The 16314-nt window shown below is 39.1% G+C and overlaps 3 protein-coding genes and 1 long non-coding RNA gene across 5 annotated transcripts; 1 reads left to right on the forward strand and 3 right to left on the reverse strand.

Annotated features, from left to right (window-relative positions):
- The first annotated feature begins 165 nt into the window (after positions 1-165).
- On the forward strand, positions 166-5009 carry LOC148883722 (voltage-gated potassium channel regulatory subunit KCNF1-like). The gene is made up of 2 exons (XM_089022630.1): positions 166-1081; positions 2384-5009. Exons 1-2 carry the CDS (start codon positions 422-424, stop codon positions 3143-3145), a joined length of 1422 nt encoding a protein of 473 aa, XP_088878756.1. The 5' UTR covers positions 166-421; the 3' UTR covers positions 3146-5009.
- Positions 938-11072, reverse strand: LOC148883723 (uncharacterized). Its single transcript, XR_016118534.1, has 3 exons — positions 10577-11072; positions 1495-1556; positions 938-1073 (listed from the first exon to the last, which is right to left on the reverse strand). It is a non-coding gene; the product is annotated as an uncharacterized LOC148883723 (long non-coding RNA).
- A 920-nt stretch (positions 11073-11992) lies between these two features.
- On the reverse strand, positions 11993-13392 carry LOC148883724 (uncharacterized). The gene is made up of 2 exons (XM_089021530.1): positions 13083-13392; positions 11993-13022 (listed from the first exon to the last, which is right to left on the reverse strand). The coding sequence occupies exon 2, from the start codon at positions 13011-13013 to the stop codon at positions 12030-12032; it is 984 nt and encodes a 327-aa protein (XP_088877656.1). The 5' UTR covers positions 13014-13022; positions 13083-13392; the 3' UTR covers positions 11993-12029.
- A 760-nt stretch (positions 13393-14152) lies between these two features.
- LOC148883725 (uncharacterized) lies at positions 14153-16063 on the reverse strand. 2 transcript variants are annotated; one of them, XM_089021528.1, is made up of 2 exons: positions 15912-16063; positions 14153-15167 (listed from the first exon to the last, which is right to left on the reverse strand). In XM_089021528.1, the coding sequence occupies exons 1-2, from the start codon at positions 16009-16011 to the stop codon at positions 14176-14178; spliced, it is 1092 nt and encodes a 363-aa protein (XP_088877654.1). In that variant the 5' UTR covers positions 16012-16063; the 3' UTR covers positions 14153-14175. The 2 variants fall into 2 exon arrangements, with proteins under 2 accessions (XP_088877654.1, XP_088877655.1); XM_089021529.1 differs by having other exon boundaries at positions 15824-15959.
- Positions 16064-16314: the final 251 nt, after the last annotated feature.

Below are 16314 nucleotides of genomic sequence, written 5' to 3' on the forward strand. Positions count from 1 at the left end.
TAATGAGGTTGATTGGCAGTTCAGATTATTCACTTGTTTAGTGCAATTTACGGAAAGTTAAAAATAAAATATAACCCTGGGTCTGTTCACAATATATTTTTTCGCCTATAGATGGAGACAAATAATCATTCAAAAACTGTGAAGTATTTTTTTGTACCACGATTTGTAAATCCCCTTTAAAAAAAATAAAAGATCGCTCTTATATTGTTGTCGTACCGGAAGTTTCCCTTTTCGTCATTTTTAGCTTGACGCATAGTTGCGCACTTGCAATCCAACTTTGTCCACTCCCAGAGACGCCAAACCTCAGGGCGTAAAAGCAAGGACAGAGCTTCGGATTTTTTCTTTTTATTTAATTACAGCAATTAATTTTATTTGACTTTGGCAAAAACATAGGGACACCCCCGCCTCCTATTCCATTATAATGTGGGGAACCCACAGGAGCCGGCATCAGTGCGTCTCCAGAGCCAGTGAGGAGCCCGAGATCGTGGTGAACATCGGCGGATTGAAACAGGTGTTCTGCCGGGACGTTCTCAACCGTTTTCCGGACACTCGCCTGGGGGAACTGGTGAACTCTGTGTCCCTCCTCCCCAGGGAGGACATCTCTTCCCTGTGCGATGACTATGACCCTGAAAAAAGAGAGTTTTATTTCGACAGGGATCCGGACGCCTTCAAGTGCATCACGGAGCTTTATTATTACGGAGAGATCCACGTCAAGCGTGGCATCTGCCCCATCTGCTTTATGAAGGAGATGGACTTTTGGAAAATTGATTCGGATTTCTTGGATGAGTGCTGCAAAAGCCACTTGAAGGAGGTGGAAGATGAGCTGGAGGAAATCGCAGAGAAAGTGAGGACCATTCTGGTGGATCGGGATGGAGACCCGAACGTCAGTGGCTGGCAACGCTTCCAGACGAGCGTTTGGAGGCTGATGGAGAAACCCGAGTCATCCTTCGCTGCTCACATCATCGCCATCCTCTCTTTTGTCTTTATCCTCATCTCCTCCGTGGTTATGTGTGTCAGCACAATACCGGATCTGCAGTTGGAGGACGAGGAGGGGAACCTCATGGAGAACCCCACTTTGGAGGTCACATTGAAAAAAAGGGGAATTAAAAAAAAGCTTTCAGAGTTGTCTGAATCTTTTAAGGTTTTTAAAAGAAGTCACATCTCAGTTTGAGATGTTCTATCTATCTATCTATCTATCTATCTATCTATCTATCTATCTATCTATCTATCTATCTATCTATCTATCTATCTATCTATCTATCTATCTATCTATCTATCTATCTATCTATCTATCTATCTATCTATCTATCTATCTATCTATCATTAAAATTAATACGAAAAATAAACTAAAAAAATCATTTACAGGGGAAAAACAATTAAAAACACAAAACCAATTCATCAAAATCAAAGATTTCGGCAATATTAGATTTATCGCTTCACCAAATATTTTTTGATTACTTTAAGCATTTCATTGATAAAATAGTGGTTCTTAACTCATTCACTGCCAAAAATGTGTCCACTCCAGTGCCAGGGTTTTTGTCATTGCCACTCCAATTCTAGAACCAAACAGAATATTGAGTTTTAGGACTACATAAATATTCAATATAGTGTTACAAACCTCTTTCATCAGAAAAAAAGAGTTAATTCCTAAATTATATGGGTCTGGAGTTATATGAGCTTGAAATGGGGGCGGCTGTCCAAAATACAATGCAATACATACATAATAATAATAATAATAATAATAATAATAATAATAATAATAATAATAATAATAATAATAATACATTTCATTTATAAGCGCCTTTCAAAACTCTCAAGGACACTTTAGAATCACAGGATATTTTTTCTGCGGGTGAGCAGCGGCAGCCACACGCGCCAGCGTTCACTCAACCCAACGCCAGGGTTTTTGTCATTGTCACTCGAATTCCAGGACAAAACAGAATATTGAGTTTTAGGACAACATCAACATCCAATGCAGTGAAAGAAGCAGTAGACTCTATTCTTTCATCAGAAAAAAGGGTTAATTCCTAAATTATGTGTCTGGATTTATAAGAGCTTGAAATGAGGGCAGCTGTCCAAAATACAATGCAATACATACAAATTGGTTTATATTGTGCTTTAACAACAGAAACAAAGCACAAACATGGGGAAAAAGGGAAATGATGCCCCCTTGCGGAAGGAAAAACACTGCCAGAGGTCTGGACAGTGCTTTATCGGCACTCAAGAAAAAAACAAAACCCAAACAAATTCGGGAATGGCGCTCTACGTCATATTTTCAATTCCCGAATAAATTCGTGAATGGTAGTGAATAATCAAATAAAATTCCATCTGAAATCAGAAAATAATTTCAACAACTTTCATTTTTTTTTTTTGCCCCTGCTAGTGCATCGAGACGGTGTGCATCGGCTGGTTCACCATCGAGTACGTCCTCCGCCTGATCTCCTCCCCGAACAAAGTCAAATTTGCGCTGGCCTTCATGAACGTGGTGGACTTCATGGCCATCATGCCGTTCTTCGTGGTGCTCCTCCTCACCTCGCTAGGCGCCGGCGTGATGGAGCTGGCCAACGTCCAGCAGGCGGTGCAGGCCTTACGCATCATGCGCATCGCTCGCATCTTCAAGTTGGCGCGCCACTCGGCGGGATTGCAGACCCTCACCAGCGCCCTGAAGAGCAGCCTGAAGGAGTTGGGCCTTCTCCTCATGTACATGGGCGTGGGGGTGTTCCTCTTCTCGGCGCTGGGCTACACCGTGGAGCAGCATCACCCGGAGACGTTGTTCACCAGCATCCCGCAGTCGTTCTGGTGGGCCGTGATCACCATGACCACGGTGGGTTACGGCGACGTTTACCCAAAGACCACCCTGGGCCGTTGTAACGCCGCCATCAGCTTCCTGTGCGGCGTGATCGCCATCGCTTTGCCCATCCATCCCATCATAAACAATTTTGTCCTGTTCTACAATAAGCAGCAGGTTCTGGAGACGGCCGCCAAGCACGAGATCGAACTGATGGCGCTGCGCTTCGATCAGGACGGCGGTGAGAAACACGTATGCGGGGTGCTCCCGAAGAGCCCACGCAAGGCTAACCGGGGCCCCGACCTCCATGCTAGCTTGTCGAGAACAGCTGAAAACAAACGTTCTATGGTTCTCTGAACAATTCCTCACGTTAAAAAGATGGCAGAGCATGTCAAAATGCAGCTCTAAGTGTATAATATGTACAATATAGATTTTAAAGAAATAAAAAGCCTAGCTTTTAACCTGATCATGATTAGCATTTATGTTAGCTAGCTCCAGGTCTGTTAGCAGTTCATTCCATTCCATTAGGCATAGCTAAGGGTTTTTTTTCAAGACCATGAAGCCTCAATAAAAAAATAAAACATATGACAAAAAAATTGATTGAACCATGCATATGTGGAACTGTCGCGGCTCGGAATTGAAGCGGATTTACATGAGGTAGGAGATGTGAGACAATCTCTTTTCGTCAATGGATGCTATAGCTTCGTGTTTGCTTTCAAAATGTAGCTTGTAGCAGACGTGCATATGTCACCCTGACGTCCCTGATCCACTGGTGAAAAGGACGATTTGAACCTCTCCTCTTTCATCTCAAGCTGCTTTAAACGAAAAAAAGTGGGCAGAAAGTGTGTATGGTTGAAAGGCTGTCTGTGTCTTGGTGTTGTTATTTTGATTATTTTGACTTCAAGATGGCGCCGCAAGAGTGGTTACCTTTACAGCAGTTCCTGTATTTTGTTTTTCTAGTTCCTCTTTTTCTTCCTTTTATCACTTTGCTGCTGTGAAATGTACATTACTCCAGTGTGCGGCTAGTAAAGGCTAATCTAATCTAATCTAATGAAAAATTAGACAGAGAGAGCATTATTTTTTTTTTCAAAATAATTGAAAAAAACATTTTTTGAAATGATTTGTTCTTACTGTTTCTATTATGAACCTGCTATATAAGCAGATGTGTGTTTGCTTTGTGCATATATCCAATCTAAAGTAAGCCTGATATTTGAGAGCCTTATTCTTCTTCTGTATGAATCATAATGTTCCTATGTTTGTTTTTGTGTCATTGTGAAAAGTCTGGGTGGGAGGGGGGAACAATAGGACGCTTTACAGTGTTGTGACATTATAGCAGCTTGGTGCTTAACCACGCTGGTGTTCTTAGATTTTTTTTTTCTCCGTTTTTATTTTGATTTTTTTGGGTGCTTGGTATAATAGATTTATTTCATTTTTTTATTATTAGTGAAGGCAATATTCCAAATGTTTTTTGTTTTATTAAAAAAAATCCCTGTTATTTTTTACACTGTTTTGAGTTTTTTTCTGTCATTTCCACAACTTAACATTTAGAAAAATATTCAGGGGGCAAAAAGGCAGAAACAAATATGTATATGTAATAATAATAATAAAATATATAATAACAATAAAATAATAAAAATACTAAAATTCTAAAAAATGGATAAATATACATAAATTATAAATATAAAATATATTGATTGTATCCGAGGAGTTCACAAAACTCTGTCGTGGTTGTTGTTATGCACTCTGGCGTAACGTCACAGCTGTTCACAGTGTGTCTGTCGCTGTCATATTTTGGGCCGCGGTGGAATTGCGAGGCATTGGATCTACTGTAAACTCGATCTGGTGGGGGTGGAATATTTCTAAGGTCGTGACCCTCTATTTTTTCCAAACCCACTGTAAAACTGACACTGCAGGACATTTAACCGGGATGGCTTTAAATGTTGTAGAGGATATGTCCTTCTCTTTGGATGATCTCTGAATGAAGTTGATTGCATGTGATCTTAACAATAGCCTCAGTTACTTGAGCTTTCATTCATCCTGTAACTTGATAACATGATAAAGTTTGCACTGGAGTAATTGATGTCCCGAAAAGGGTTCAAAGTGGACTGATATGTAAGATTTTGTGTAGAACAACAGTAGAGTGAGAAATGTGCCAGATTTAAATGATTTTTTTTCATGTAAGTGATGCTTAAAATAAAGATCAAATAAAAAAATGTTTTGTGATTGACAGAGTCATTCTTTGCGGTCGCATTTGAGACGACAATAAGCAATGTTACAATGTCTTTAGTTCACCGGTAGGTCAAATAATGTCACTTATATGCAATTATTCATTATTACTATTATTATTATTACATATATTTTTTGAAGTATATCAAAGGTGCGTCGGCGCAAAATGTCGATGCGGATGTGGAGCTGTGGCGGCTTGGAATTGAAGCGTATTTACGTGGGACAATAGATGTGAGACAATCCCTTATCGTCAATGGATGCTACAGCTTTGTGTTTGCTTTCAACACTTTCAGATGTGTACATTCCATCATGACGTCCTTTATCCACTGGTGACAAGGAGGCTTTGATCCTATCTTCTTTTATCGAGAGCTGCTTCATGTAACAAAGAGGGTGCAGAAAGTGGTTAAGAGGGAATGACTGTGTCTTTGCGTTGTCATATTAATTTGTTATTTTATTTTTTTGTTGTTGTTTTGACTTCAAGATGGCGCCGCGACAGTGGCTACCTTAACAGCAGCTCCTGTATGTTGTTTTTCTACTTCTTCCTTTCCTTTCCTTTCCTTTCATCACTTTGCTGCTGTGAAATGTAGATGTCACCACCGTGAGACTAATAAAAGGCTCCAAATAAAATCCAAAGGCGCAAAAACAGCCCAAAGTGCAAATCCCAGCTAACGAAACCTCGTCTTGTATCCATGGGGCTGCACGCGCAAGGTCAGGCAGGGCCAGACTGTGCGCATCTGCATCGCCCACACGCTCTGCCGACGACGACGGCTGACCAGCATGCGGAGAAAAAGCTTTTTGTGCACAATGACAGCCGACGTTATAGAGTGAAAATATTCTTTAAAGAGGATTGGATCATACATCTTCGGGCGTAAATATAGATTTCACAAGCTGCCAAGCCGAGACAAATATTCTCGTTTTCGCCCGCCCACCTCGGATGCATGCAAACAACTGCATACATTGGCTCCTATAGTTGTGAGCTGCTGTAGGCTGATGGCTAATCAGTATTTTTACTCCTCCATGTTGCTTGTCTGTGGCATTCTGTGGGCGCTGGAAATTTGGAACAGATAATCATAACAATAATAATAATAATAATAATAATAATAATAATAATACTCAATAATCATAATAGTAATAGTAATAATAATAATAGTAATAATAATAACAATAATAATAATAATAGTAATCATAATAGTAGTAATAATAATAATAATAATAATAATAATAATAATAATAACAATAATAATAATAGTAATAGTAATAATAGTAATAATAACAACAATAATAATAATAGTAATAATAATAATAGTAATAATAATAATAGTAATCATATAGTAATAGTAATAATAATAAATAAATAATATTAATCGTAATAATAATAGTAACAACAATACTAATAGTCATAATAACAATAACAATAATAATAATAATAATAATAATATTCATAATAATAATAGTAATATTAGTAATCATAATAGTCATAATAATAATAATAGTAATAATAATAATAATAATAATAGCAGTAATAATAATAATAATAATAATAATAATAATAATAATAATAATAATAATAATAATAATAATAATAATAATAATAATAATAATAATAAACGTTTCTACAAGACAGAGAAATAAAATGCATCCAAACTTACTAGACACACAGAAAAAAATGTAGTTCAAGTGACATATTGTGGGTCTATATTCTCCTGCTTCCACTTCTTTTGACACCTAAGTAAACATTTAGACGAGTTAGGGTGGGCGGACAATAATGGCACCGCGGCTCTATTTAAAAAGAAATGTTTGTCCACGTAGGAGGCAATTATTCCTGAAACTCCATTTCGCTGACCTTTACTTCTCATTACAAATATTCATCGTGACCTGGTGTAAAATAAAAACATCTATGGAAGAAATACGCCTCAGTTGCTTTCATGAAAAGTAGTCCTGATTTGTATGATATGTGAATGAAATTTTTTTTTAATATTTTTAATATTATTTAAGATGTTTTGGGAGGTGTGGAAAGGCATAAAAATATTTTTTTTATGTTATTATTAATATTTTTACACCCCTTAACAGTTCTATTTGTGATTGCATTTTATTTATTATAGTACTGTACCTGTTTGTCTGTGACTGTAAAGTCTCCTTGAGAGCTTTGAAAGGCGCTTAAAATAACGTATTATTATCATTATTAAAAACAGAAAATAATTATTCAGGAAAAAAGAGAAAAACATTAAGTATATATAATAACAAAAAATAAAAACACTATTTTTATATATCCGTTTTTTAGAGTGAATGTATTTATTTATCATCCTCCATTCCAATGTCGATATTTGGTCCTCCTATGCAGCAGAGGGCGCTAGACTGCGTTAGAAACAAAGATCCTTCTTCACTTTAAATTATTGTGTTAAATTTCACATACAAAATGGTTTCCTGTTTGTTTATATCGAAGAAAGAAGTGTAACTTTAAAACACTGTGTAAAATTGTTTAAAAAAACTAATAAAAAACATTTTAACTTCCTGATCATTTAATTTTACAGCGTTTTACCATCTTTTTAACGCTTGTTCGACCGTTGAAAATATTAAAATATTGCCTTCATTTTTTTGTGCTTTTAGAAGTTGGAGAAACCTGATGACAAGATGTTTTTTGACATTTCACCTGAATCTGGGGGGAGAAAAATGAAATAAATGAACGCAAGGTGGCTGATGATAAAATCTGATGCAGCATTGATTTATCAACACCGCATTATAGAGATGTAACATTACTGTCTTCTCTGTTAATGGAAAAGATAAAAAACACATAGTCGGAGGAGAGTTGAAAGAATGCTTCCAGGTGCGTGGAAAAAAAAATATACATTCAGCACCTCACTATCTTCCCGTATCGGCGAAGAGTTACGGACTCATTATTTTTTCTCCCACGTTGCAATCTAAAGAGGAATTAGGGAGCTTCTAATGTGAATGTGAAAATAGGAATTTAAAGTCAGTTTCACCCATGATGAGATTTGCTGTTGTGTAAATTACTTCTTTGCATAGATTGTTGTGATGTGTGGATAAATTTACTACTAAAGGGCCAAATTATTTGCTGAACGAATTTCATTTTGTGTGCTTCATTTTGTCTCCGTAGTATTTTTTCTTTGTTTGCTAATGTGGATCCTTGAGCTCCCTGTGTTGCCGTTGAGCGTTATTACCCCACCTCCCCCCTAGCAAACGGTAAATTTCTTTCTCGTTTGGGTTGCGCGGGCGTTACCGACGGCGCTGCCTCTGAGTGTTTGTTTACATTTGCTCATAAAACACTCCAGGCTATAAAAGTCATGGAGACGAGCCGATGCTGGCATGCGCTCGTGAATGCGGCAAACGTTTATGCATTAAATCAGATTATTTAGCTTTTGTTTTTTTTTGTCTTATTTCGCTCTTTGGCTCAACTGTCTTTTGTTACATTTAGCATTTTTTTTGTCTTTACTCTTGACTTTATTCTTATTTCTTTTTTCCTCCCTTCACTTCTTTTTATTCATCTCGATTTTAGCTACCTATACCCACCTATTTAAAATAGCATTTTCTATGTAGCTTTATCTCCTGTTTCTATTTATAATTGTATTTTATTAATTATTGTATCCATGCTTGTCTATGACTGTAAAGTGTCCTCGAGAGCTTTGAAAGGTGCTTGAAATAAAATGTATTATTATTATTATTATTATTATTATTATTATTATTATTATTATTATTATTATTATTATCATGATCTATCTGGCGAGCTACCTAGCAAGCTAGCTTTTTGCTATCTATTTGCTTTCATCTAATCTTCATGTAATAAAGTGTTTGTCTTGTACTCAAACATCATAGAGTATATGCCTGTTGTGTTTATTTTTTTACTTTATGTTGACTATTATGTTGAAGGGAGAAGCCGAAAGGAAAAGAAGAAGTTGACTATTATGTGAAGTGCCTTGTTACAGCTGCAGCTGCTGTGAAAGCGCTATATAAATGAGGATGTATTGTATTGTATCTATTTGGTAACTATTTGCTGCCTAGCTGGCTATATATTAGCTATATAGCTATTTAGCTAGCCACCTATTAGCTATGCCATTCGCTAGCAAGCTGGCTTTCTATCTATTTGAGTGTGTGTCCGCCGCTGCTCACCCACAGAAAAACGTATCTTGTGACTGTAAAGTGACATTGAGTTTTGAAAGGTGCTTATAAATGAAATGTATTATTAATATTATTTATTTCCATCCAACATTCAGAAAATATTCAACCCATCATTCGCCCGATGATACATGATCATGCTTTGACCCTCCCCTGGTTGCACCCTGGGCAGCCCCGCAACAGGTGAAAGGTCTTTTATAGATGGGGCACAAAGCCTCCTCAAGGGGACAGTTGCTAGCCGGATGCTAATCCCTTTCACATCAGAGCGAAAGAATCGTTAGAGGATCCAAATAACTCATGGCAAGGGATGCGAGAAGCCGTCAAGGAGATTTAGATGTCGCACGCTGATGAAATACCCTGTGCTGTCTTTTATTTATTTTTTTCTAATCACCTCTTTTGAAATATGTGGAGGTAATTAAACTCTATCGCCAGTTTTTGCCCTTGCTTGATGGATCACTTTGCTTGTATAAATCAGTGTACAAAAGTGAAAGGGGGTGAGACACAAAAAGATGGTGTTGTTTTTTTTGGTACTGGTGGACTTTTTATGAATAATTTTAGCATGGCAATGAGGTGTTGCAATCCAAGTCCGGGAGCATAATGAGCTTGCGCTTTATTTTTTCACGTCAAAGGTGAAGGTGAATTGACTTGGAGGAAATCATTAAAAGTTTTAGTGGCTCTCATCAATAGCTAACCCTGACCCTGCCCTCGACTGAGCAGAAACTCTTTTTTTTCATGCTTGAGTGGGCAAAAAAAAGGTGCGAGGGATGACATGAGATCCTTACTTTTAATAGCTTTTAATGTGAAGATGTTGGAAACTTTTTTAAAAGCAGGATGTGCTAGTTGAGCTGATTTGAGAAGAATTGCCAATTGAATCTGATGTTCTGGTTTATCGTTATGAATGTATCCATCACAAAACATTTATTCCCAAATAAAACACATCCAGCTAACATCAGGATATTAAAAAAAGAGTACATTTTAAGCTATAACAAGAACATGGTTTAAAATTGACCCACCAACAAAGAACCAATGGCTCGGAATAGTAGGTCCAATTAGCCAATTTGGAAAGTTTAAAACAAAATGGGAAAATGGGATGAATATAAAAATAACAATGAAACAAATGATTGAACGAATAACACCACACATCAGGCAAAGTCAATATAATACACAAATATAAATCCAAAATATGGAAAACTTGTCACTATTGAACACTTTAAAAATATATTTCTTTATTATTTTTTTATTGACAGGTTCATTGGTTGTTTTCCTTGTTGAAGAATGTGCAGTTACACACGGATGTTGCTATAGAAATTGGCCACAAGTAGTAATAAACAAGGCATTCTGTATTCAAATATTCATTTTCCTCTGGTCTTATATGTTTTAAAAATAATAAAGATGCAAGTTACACAAAAAAAGTAGATTTTCAAACCATACCTTCACTTTAGCCGGTGTAGATTTATGATCTGGGTGACGGAATGGCTACGATGCACATCGAGGTAGTGACGGAAGATGATGGAGGGTGAACACAGGGGATGTTGTGTTTTCACACACATTCACCCCAGCGATGCGATGAAAAATCCCGTAGAGCCTCAACATGACATTTGAGTCCCCGCGTCGTGCGTGGGTGATTTGATAAAAGGCACAGCGGGGCATTCGTATGCTAATGTTGCCTGGAAGCCACCTTGAGGTTGCATTTTAATGAGGGGAAAAATGTCTACCTTTTAACCTGAAAGGTGGTTAAAGAACCAAGTGCGCTCTTAATGTTCAAAATTGAACTAATTAGTTTTTTTAAATACCAGAAAACTTCTAATGGAGTTCTTTCGGTGACATTGTCGTGAAATTATGGAAGAGACGCCACAAACTCAAGCCAAGAGCAAGTGACTCCGGAAGTGTTCACATTGTGACAGGAAGTTACCCGGAAGTGCCACATCGCCCAAAAATAAAAATACCTTTATTTTTCAACTTTGGATTTGTAAAAAGCTCAAATAACACACACACACACACACACACACACACACACACACACACACACACACACACACACACACACACACACACACACACACACACACACAAATACACACACACACACAATATATATATATATATGTGTGTGTGTGTGTGTCACACACACACACACACACACACACACACACACACACACACACACACACACACACACACACACACACACACACACACACACACACACACACATAAATTTAGTTATCTGTCACATTACAGGAAGGGACATCGACACTTTAAATTGTGACCTTTTGTATTCCCGTGTCAGACCGACATCTGAACGGCGCCGCTGTGGTAAAATGTCAAAAGGTTTCTTTGTCATTTCATTTCAGCAGCCTGCTCACTCTGCAACGAGAAAAAATATGACAGCCCCGAAGATACCTTGCAGCAATTTTGGCACCATGGAGCCCGCCGGTGCATTGTTTTTTGCTTTCACACTAAACGCAGTCTTTGAGCCTCTTTATCAACATTTACCTCCCAGTGTGTTGAGCTGCACTCAGCCCGGGCCTGTATATCAAAATCAAATTGTTTTCCTCAGAGCTTTCTTGGATGAACGATGTGTCATTTTCATAAGTGAGGATCGTAGCAGCAGGCTGTATTTTATCCTTGATTGGAATTACAACCCTTGCAGAGGTTCCATCATGGTTGTTAGTGATGACGAGAGAAGGGAAAAAAAGCCAGAGGAGGTCAGCTGGATGATTCAACCAGACAGACACATCATTCAAACAACAGGACACTCTAAATAAAAATAAGGACAAATATGCATCAATTTTATCACAAAAATGACACATGCCGAGAGGAACACAAACAACTACTTTGACAATGAACGATCTTATCTGATCTTTATTTTCATGGAATCTTTTTATCTAATGATACCAAGTTCACTTTCCGTTAAAGACGCCACTTGTCTCTTCTTGAGAACTTCGGGCCCATCGCAGGTCATCTCCTCCACATAAAAAACATTCTGAGGATGTTCATTGAGCCATCTCCACAGATAGTCCATTTTCCCATCGCAAAGCCATGGATTGGTCGCTAGGATCAGCCGAAAAGACGAATCCCTGTCATCCAGCAGGCCCACGGGGAGATTTTGCAACCTGTTCTGGTTGAGAAGAAGTAACTGAAGTTGTCGTAGACCCGAGAGGAGGGATGGTGGAAGGTCCCGAAGTTGATTCTCTTGCAGAAACAGACGCGAGAGCATCGGGTTATATCTGAAGGTCGTCAGCGTCAAAGCGCTCAGTTTGTTCCCGGCGAGATTAAGAATATCCAGGTGGTGCAGGTTCTTCAAGGCATCCGGTTGCAGCGCTTCTAGTTTGTTGTCGCTCAAATCCAAATGCTGCAGATGTTGCAGTTTTTCAAGAAACGTCACCGGGATGTCGGATAAACGATTCCCGGACAAGTCCAACAAGATCAGGCTGTTGTTCGCATCAAACCATCCTGCTTCGGCTTCTTCGATGCGATTGTTTTTGAGTATCAAATCGCGGAGCGTCTTCTGGCGGAAGACTCCCAGAGGAAGACGGATCAGCCGGTTCCCCGTGAGATCCAACGAATTCAGATGGGAAGCGTTCCGCAGAAGATCCGGAGGAAGTTTGTCCAAGTTGCTGGAGTACAGCTGAAGCCTGTTCAGAAAAGGCACGGCATTGAAATGACGCGCTTCTAAAGACGAGATCTGAGTGGACCAGATGGACAACACCGTGGTGTTGGACGGTAAACCGGCGATGGGGAACGACGTCATGTTGGAGACGTCGGCGCACTCCACTTCGGAACTCGAACAGGAGCAGCCATGTGGGCAGGCATGGACAGCGCCGTTACTTAGCGCGCAGAACATTAGCACCAGCTTTAAATTCATCTTCAATCACTGCAAACATGTACCAGGATGATGAAAAATAAAGACGATGGCAAAGATTTTTAGTCTTACCTAAAACTGGAAGGAAATAGTTCCGTTATTGCCGAATGGAGCTGCTGTATGGTGAACAAGGACAGTCAGTTGGGACGCAAGAGGCAAACAGAATCAAGTCAACACACCACATCATCCACAGCTGACCCATTGGGTGGACTTTCTACCTTGGACTTTTAGCCCTAAGTGACAGTGCAGTAATTCCAGACCATCGCTAAATCCATTACAGTGATACCTTGGTTTAGGAGATTATTTGATTCCCAAAAAGTGTGTGTAAAGTGAAAAGTGTCTATTCCAAACACTAATTTCCAATAGGAAGCCATTAAAATTAGAATAATCCGTTCCCAGGTCCCCATAAAACATAATTTTCAACTAAATAAGCCTTAAAACTACACAAAAATACACCTTATTTTATTTATAATAAATGTGCTATGGTATTGTAATTAAAGAAATAAACTGTACTGTATAATAGTCATTTTATTTACCTTTGTGATGGTCGTTGATGGCTTGATGGAATGGAGTACGAGGGAAAGTCACATTCAATAAGGACTGTAGGAAGGAGGGTTAGCCTATCTTTCATAGGCTTATGCCCAGGGACGAACTTTTCTTCCTGTGTAATGAAAGTCCGGTTCGGGATCTTTTTCCAAAAAAGGCCAGTTTCATCAGCATGTTTTCTCTCCATTGTTTCACCTTTTTGTGTCCCCTCCCTTCTCGACCACGGATCTTGACCAATCACGTGCGGCATTAACCGAAGACTGAGGGCGGGGAATAGAGGACAAAAAAAACCCGGCTGCCATTTCCAGCTTCGTTCACTTCAGAGATCCAGCTTCAAGAACCAGTTCGTTCGCGAATGACACATCACTCATTGTGGCGCTCCGTGTGTTTCCCGAAAAATAGTTTGTATGCCAAGATTATATTTGTGCGAATATAAGGTTCGTAAGGCGAAAAGTTCGTTAGCTAAAGCATTCGTAAGCCGAGGTATCACTGTATTTAGATTTTTTGGAAAAAAATATTTTCTGTTACCAGAGCAAAATTTGTTTTAAAAGGTTTTGACAATAGCATCAGTAATATTAACAAAACAAAGACGGGTCTTATTATTTTTTTAATCCTTTACTCAAATTTTTAGTTCAGCATCTGTAAGTGACATCACCGAACGACCCTTAAGAGATTGAGGACCGGAACAAATGATGGTCTCGGGTAGGAAAGCTTTCTTTTGTTGTTTTTGGAGCCATTTGGAGAGGTACGACATCTTCCCATCGCACACCCACGGATTGGCAGTCAGGTCCAGGCCTTCGTCCTCCAAGGCGTTCAGATGGTCGAGAAGTCCTTGAGGGACACTGCTGAGCTGGTTGTCATCCAGACTGAGGTGCTTGAGTTGAGTGAGCTTCTGGAAAATGTTTAAGGGAAGATTGCCGAGCCGGTTTCTAGAGAGGAATAAGTAGGTGAGGTTCCTGGCCTTTTCGAATAAAGAAGCATCCAGGCTTTCCAGTTTGTTGTTCTGCAGATTTAGACGATCAAGTTTGATGAGCGGATCCAAAGAATTTGCCATGATTTTCACCAGACGGTTGTTGGAGAGATCAAGATTTTCCAGGTGGGGCATTTTTTGAAGAAATTCTCCCGAGATGGTGCTCAGACGATTGCCAGAGATGTCCAACCAGGTCAGGTTGGAGTTATCTGGAAGCCACACGGCGTCCGCTTTCTCCAGCAGGTTGTTCTTGAGCACTAGGACTTGAAGTGGGGCATGGCTGAAGACATCTGCGGGCAAATGGCTCAGCTTGTTGCCAGTGAGGTCCAAAGTGGTGAGCAGAGGCACACCTCTGAGGAGGTGCGGCGACAGGTTGTCGAGGTGATTGTTGAACAGATGGAGCTGCTTCAACTGGGGTATTGCGTTGAGATTCTGCTCCGAGATGGATGTCATGTTGGTGAACTGGATGGTGAGGAAGCTGGTGTTCTCGGGGAGGTTCTCAATGGGAAATAGCGTCAGGGGAACCTCATTGCAGACCACTTCTGCTCTTCTTGGGTAGCATTTGCAAAGCGCCGGGCATGCTAAGGTGGCATGGCTAAAATAGGCCATGAAGAAGATCACTGCACCAAACACCTTCATGACTGGGGGGAAGGAGTAATTATAGTTTTAATTATTCGATACATTCAAGTTATCCCTAATTAGTAAAATCTGTATGCTTTCAAAATACTGCAGGTTCACTCCTCCCACTGAAAGATAGTTAAAAACATTTTAACTACCACCTTTATTGAGCAAATATGTACGATCATATCAGGAATTCGTCTCTAGTAGTTTGTGCCACAAACAACGGTGCCTCATTTCACGCTTGTTTTCACATCTTAATTCCCAATTTTTGTTTAAAAGTCAGATTTTGTAACATACAAAGGAGCAACAAATACAAACACATCTTAAAATAATATTCATTGTTATATATTATCTGAGCACTGTAGGAACTCATGTTAAATTGAGGAAATGTGAAAACATAACAGACAAATTTCTTCTTTGTGCTGTTAAGATGTATCACTGTCAATCGAACTCAGTGCTGACCCCTGTGGCCTAACAAGGTATTACACGGAGGGCACACCACATTCTTGTTTTGTCGTACAAATTCCACTGGTTAATTGCAGTTTTGACATTATGTGGATGAGCATTTAATTTAATATGTCATAAAACGTCACTGGCTGTGACTGATGGACAACAATAAATTGCGTGTAGCGCGGAAATTATTTCAAATTAATTGAATGACATTTCCAGTGCATACCTGGTGATCGCTCATGCTGATGCACCACAGTTCGCTCATTATGAATCACTGGCCGAATGTCGTGATAACCATCTAGAATCCAACTTACCGTCGTTGCTGATGCTTGAAGGCGGATGAGTGAGAGTGAAGCTGCAGGATCCGCAGAACCACTGAGTCATTCGGGGAGCCCCGATCCCAAATGTAATCATTACTTAGTATGCAAACAAGTCACTCACACAAACAGTCAAGGACGGACACTTGCAGCGGATCATGTGACGTGGGGTGAAAACAACAGGACATAAAGTTTACCTATTACATTTGATGATATGGTGAGTAAGGGGTTTTTGCACATGGGCACTTTGAATATACAGTGATACCTCAGCTTACGAACTTATTTGGTTCCCAGAAAGTGTGTGTAAGGCGAAAAGTGTGTCTTCTAAACATTAATTTCCCATAGGAAACCATTAAAAATGAGAATAATCCGTTTCCTGGTCAACATAAAACATAATTTT

The sequence above is a fragment of the Hippocampus bargibanti genome, linkage group LG19 (assembly GCF_051943395.1).
Source record: "Hippocampus bargibanti isolate YZ-2025 linkage group LG19, ASM5194339v1, whole genome shotgun sequence".
In the NCBI taxonomy this organism is placed as follows: domain Eukaryota; kingdom Metazoa; phylum Chordata; class Actinopteri; order Syngnathiformes; family Syngnathidae; genus Hippocampus; species Hippocampus bargibanti.